We start from the raw sequence: 5,047 nt of genomic DNA, 5'->3' as shown, positions 1-5,047 counted from the left end.
ATCATATTCATATCCTTTTATTTACAAAATCATTATTATTGTATTTATATTTTGATTTTTAAATCTATCACCAAATCAATTAAATAGTCAATTATCGTACTTATGGGATTAAATCTTTTCATATCTAATATTAGTTTATATTGAACTATTTAACAATCAAGGCCTTAATTTGTGGTCCTCTTAATTTGAAGGTGGAATATTTGAATTGTATAATTAATATATCTCAATCTCAATGTCATGCTTTGTGAAACCATTATTTATTCTCTTGTGTTCAAACCTTAATAGGAATCAATCTTTGAATTGTCATAAAAATCCCCACTTCTAACAATTTTCAAACATGATAATTGCTTGCCCATACTCTAGAAGACTTTTGCATATTGTATATATTTTGTTCTATAATAATTCTCAGTTTAATATTCTTGGATATTTAATAATTTACAAAATAATCAGAAAATGGTTTAACATTTTCCCAATTTTGGTGCCCAAAAGAAGTAACTCCAAGGCCATATATTTATGGCTCATAGCCTTCTTGGCTTTTCTTTGTAAATTTGTTGGGCTACTATCATTCCCCTAGAGTCCTTATTTCTAAGAATTTTATTTATTTTTAAAACTATCATGTATGAAAACTTCAAATTTCCAACACATATCATGGTAAATTTCATTGATTTTCTCAATATTTGCTCTAATTAAATTTGTTTAAGAAAATTAATAATAACTTCCCATTCCTTGTTAAAGATGTTTAAAATAAATTTTATAAAACCTCATGGTAAGTCTTTGACAATTTCAGGAAATTTTTAGGACTATTTTATTATTTCAAGGATGCTTTATATAATTGTAAAAATATTAACATTATGTAAAAGTTTTATATAGATAAATAAATTGAAATTATCAAATAATAAAATTAAATTCACAAAAGCCTGCAAACAAAGTTGGGCCTGCATGGCCCAATTCAGAGATATCTTTGTTTTGGAACAAAGGAAATCAGCCACAGCTAATAAATTTCATTAAACATGTAAATGTTTTTTTCAATAGCATTATCTCAGTCCATCTGTTGGGTTAATCAAAACAAATCCGATGTTCATTAAACACTTTGCAGCTCAAGAAAACAGCTTCAACCTATTGACAACCTATTGAAAACTAGTACACCTATACAGTATGATCAAGTAACATACCGTCTACTTTTTCTTAGGAGTGGTACTGGTATCTCATACAGGTACTCCAGATGAAAAAGTAAAATGTACACTAGGTTGCTTAGAGTAAACCATCCTCAAGAGGAGAGCCTTTGCACCGCAAATGATTATATTCATAATTTCTCTATCACAGTTTGCCGCGCAAATGATCACTACCTAAAAATCTCTCTTATCACATAAAAGGCATTGCAGGAAAAGTAGAAAAATGTGTAAGTTACCTACAGCATACATCTGTAACTGCTGTAGTTCCTCCTTTAAGACTTTGTTTCCGAGAAACTTGGATGTTCCAAATATAACTGCACATTCAAAGGGTCACTGTTCATTGACTTGATAGGAGTTATTAGTGGAGGTTGCTGCCATTGCTGTGTATTTGTAGGGATCCAAAATTCTGCATCCTTGCTTGTATCAACCTGAGGAAGGGAACGGAAGTATGCTGTTATCTCCCACCGGCAACCTGTTGAAAATGAAAATCTGAATATCCAGAACCAGTCTCTAACACAGCAGAACGTGCGCAAACAGACACACTCACACACAAACAAATAGAAGGAACAAATCCATACATAAAAAAGATGCAACAAACACTAAAATCATTTGATGAAGTAGATTCGGAACTGATAAGTAATTAGGCTGCAAACTGCACATTAAGACCAAGTAACTATGGAAGCATTCTACGAACACAAAAAAGGAAGGATCTCTATAAATTAAATGCACACCAGCTGAAGTAAATAAACAGAATATCAAGCACGGGATCATGTGCAAACCCACCACATCTAGACCCTACCATTTGGAAGAACCTTTGAGAGGGATTGTGACACCAAAAGTTTGGTCAAGAAAGACCTAAGTGAGAACTCCAGTTCGCCTTCTTCCACCTTTGAGCCATAAGATTGGTTAAACATGAGCTTGAAAATATATCTCTCCACCGGGATGTTGTCAGCATTGAAGAAAATAACTGCTACTCTCTCCACCTGTCCCTACTTTTGAAGAAATAGGAAAACCTCAAATTATTTTGCGAACACAAATTGGTACAACTATATGACGAGCATCCATTAGTATAAGAAGTTGAAATCTCAAATATCAGTATGTCTCTTAACTGATTTATATCTCAATAAGAAACAATAAGCAGTCTATTTTCTTCACGGAAATAGAAATGTCCTCCCACCATGGTGCTAGCAATGCTTTGCATATATATATAAATTAGATAGGAATGGCAAAGGAATTACAACAGATATGTTGCACTGTTTATATACCAAAATTGTAAGATCTCAGTATCATTTTCAAGCAGTCTTTACAGAAATATATTAAAACCTTGACTTAGAATGTAGAGCCTGCAAAATTTCTAAATTTTTAAAATGACCGACAATTTTGTGGAATATGGATGTCTTAAAATAGATGCCCGAAATATCATTCACTTTCATATGCTCCAAATCTACTCCACTTACACACATGAAATTGTAATGGAAAAAATGGTGCTACATTCACAAGAAATAGAATTGAAGCTGATTCTACAGATCATCAGCATGAACCATTAGGACCTTGAGAGAATAAGGTTTATTTTTACCTTCTTACAACAAGTAAATGGCAACCAAATGAAATTGAGGCGTTTTTGCCTTCTTACAACAAGTAAACGGTAACTAAATGAATTTGAGGCATTCTACACAATATGAATGGTTAAAATGTTCACTTATACAAAAAGCAAGTGGCCCTGGAAACTGGCAGTAAACTAAATGCAGGTTACAAGGTAATTGACCATCCATTCAACTGGTTCAAAAATTTGACTAACCTAAGTTTTGTAAGCACCAGAAAAAAACAGGAAACATCTTACAGTCAAAACCTTACCAATACTCTAAAGAAAGGCTCGTAATTGCATGAAAAAGTTCTCCTTTTTTGAGTTAAAATGGCAACTTTGTTTAGCGCTAATCTCAGAATTCTAATCTAGTTGGAAATGGTAGCAGCAGAGCTCTTTTGATTTCATTTTTCTCTTCCAACAGATCATAAAGATGCAAGAAGTTTCTATTATGAGAGTGAAACAAAGAACTACACAAAACTAAACACCAATCCATGGTCTAAAAAATACAGGACAGACAAAACAATCATGAATACATCAAGGTCTGAACTATTAGATGAAAATTCCCTAAACATTACCCAAAATTCCTCGTCTTATTCAATGGTCTACAGAAATCTAGCATCAATACCTCCGCATATCATAGAAACATCCTCACCAATGCATCTCCAATGACATGCCTTAAATTACACATAGAGAGTATGCATAAGGAAATCAACAATAACAGAACCCAAAAGACAACATTAGGAAGATCAAATTAACTTTCTACTATATGATTATTTATGGCTCAACGTTCCATTTCACATTGCAAGTACTAAATTCCATGTAACGAATGTATTATTCCGAGAACTCCCCGATTCTAACAATGCAACAACTCCCTTTATTTAAACACGAATTACGCAAAAATGTTCTAAAAAATCATGTTAAGATTACTACTCTTGCTGCTGAAAGTCTTAAAAAAACCAACAGTGTTGCATTAAAATTATAAGAACATTGAAACTAAAGAAGATGAAAACACAAACCTTTTGGATAAAAGGAAGAAGACCATTAACAGCAGAATGAATATACTCTCTCAGTTCCGGGTGGCGAGCCCTCTGAACCACCACATTCATATACCTTCTTCTTTCAAAAGCACCTTCCACCCATCATCAAATACTTAATTTTGAAAAATATTAAAAAATACCCATCTTGCAAAGAAAGCAAATAGTGATAGTAAATCAAGAAAAGTTTGAATTTTGTACCAGCAGGATAAACTTCCTTGAGGAAAACAATTGAAGTGACTGCCACCTCCAAGAATTCCACCAAAATTCTTGCAGTTTCACCTGTGATATTACTTTAACGATCAGAAAGAGAGAGAAAAGAAACAAATCTGAAGAGTAAAAGTATAAAAGAAGGGTCTTTAGAACATCACCTTGAGGAGATTGAACCTCACTGCGCTCCATTTCTGGTTCTCTAAAGAAATTTCGAGAAAGATCGAGGGCTTGTCATTGGTTTCTAGTTTGTCAAACTTTTGGGTTTTCGTTAAATTTTGACAAGTTGGCAGGAGTTTGGTGTAATTCATTCTTGCAAAACCATTTTCCCAAGTACACCCATTATAAAATTTTGAAAAACATTTTTTTCTTTTCAACAATATTTTTGAGTGTGTTTGGTTTATTATTTTGGATATGATTTTTGAAATAATATTGGATGGTTGAGTGGGTTATGATTATGAGAATAAGATTTGAAAATATGTATTTGTTAGAGTATTTTTACCTTGATATTTGTGTTGAATATTTGATTGATATATTTTTTTATAAATGATTTATTAATATAATATTTTGATGGATTTTGTTAAAATAATGCATTATTATATATATAACTTATCAATTTGGGACAAATCTGTGGTATGGGGTGGTTCACGGTGGTGGGTGGGTTTCGCAAAAAAACTGTCGTCGAACAGATTTGGTGGTGTGGGGTGGTTCACGGTGGTGGGTGGTTCACGGTGAATGTGCGACAGATCTGGTGGTGTGGGGTGGTTCACGGTGATGGGTGGTTGACGGTGTGAAGAAAACTGAGAAAATAAAGTTGGATGCGTTATGTTTGGTATTTGCAGGTGGAGAAGAAGTTGGATGGAAGAAGAAGAAGTTTGTAAACGTGGTGAAGCACTGATGCAGTGAAGAAGATGAGAAAATGAAATAAAAATGAGAAAGAGAAAAAAAAGCTGCAAAGAAGAAGTTGGATGGACGCAAAGAAGTTGGTAAACGTAGTGAGTGCAGTGAAGAAGATGAGAAAATGAATAAAAATGAGAGAGAAAAAA

At 33.2% G+C, this 5,047-nt stretch overlaps 1 protein-coding gene across 1 annotated transcript; it reads right to left on the bottom strand.

Moving 5' to 3' along the window:
• Nucleotides 1-990: 990 nt before the first annotated feature.
• On the bottom strand, nucleotides 991-4,200 carry LOC116113273 (DNA polymerase zeta processivity subunit). Its single transcript, XM_031399417.1, has 5 exons — nucleotides 4,163-4,200; nucleotides 3,993-4,073; nucleotides 3,774-3,886; nucleotides 1,972-2,161; nucleotides 991-1,644 (listed from the first exon to the last, which is right to left on the bottom strand). Exons 1-5 carry the CDS (start codon nucleotides 4,191-4,193, stop codon nucleotides 1,445-1,447), a joined length of 615 nt encoding a protein of 204 aa, XP_031255277.1. The 5' UTR covers nucleotides 4,194-4,200; the 3' UTR covers nucleotides 991-1,444.
• Nucleotides 4,201-5,047: the final 847 nt, after the last annotated feature.

Source organism: Pistacia vera, unplaced genomic scaffold (genome assembly GCF_008641045.1).
Source record: "Pistacia vera cultivar Batoury unplaced genomic scaffold, PisVer_v2 Contig676, whole genome shotgun sequence".
NCBI classification, from domain to species: domain Eukaryota; kingdom Viridiplantae; phylum Streptophyta; class Magnoliopsida; order Sapindales; family Anacardiaceae; genus Pistacia; species Pistacia vera.
This window is presented reverse-complemented; position numbering and strand designations above follow the sequence as displayed.

What these genes read in the sequence shown, in the direction of transcription:
- LOC116113273 (XM_031399417.1), bottom strand. Translation starts at nt 4,193, where the DNA reads ATGGAGCGCAGTGAGGTTCAATCTCCTCAAG. An exon ending in CAAGGAAGTTTATCCTGCTG is followed by an intron (nt 3,887 to 3,992) that starts GTACAAAATTCA and finishes GATGGGTGGAAG; the next exon opens with GTGCTTTTGAAAGAAGAAGG. An exon ending in CTCAAAGGTTCTTCCAAATG is followed by an intron (nt 1,645 to 1,971) that starts GTAGGGTCTAGA and finishes CATTTTCAACAG; the next exon opens with GTTGCCGGTGGGAGATAACA.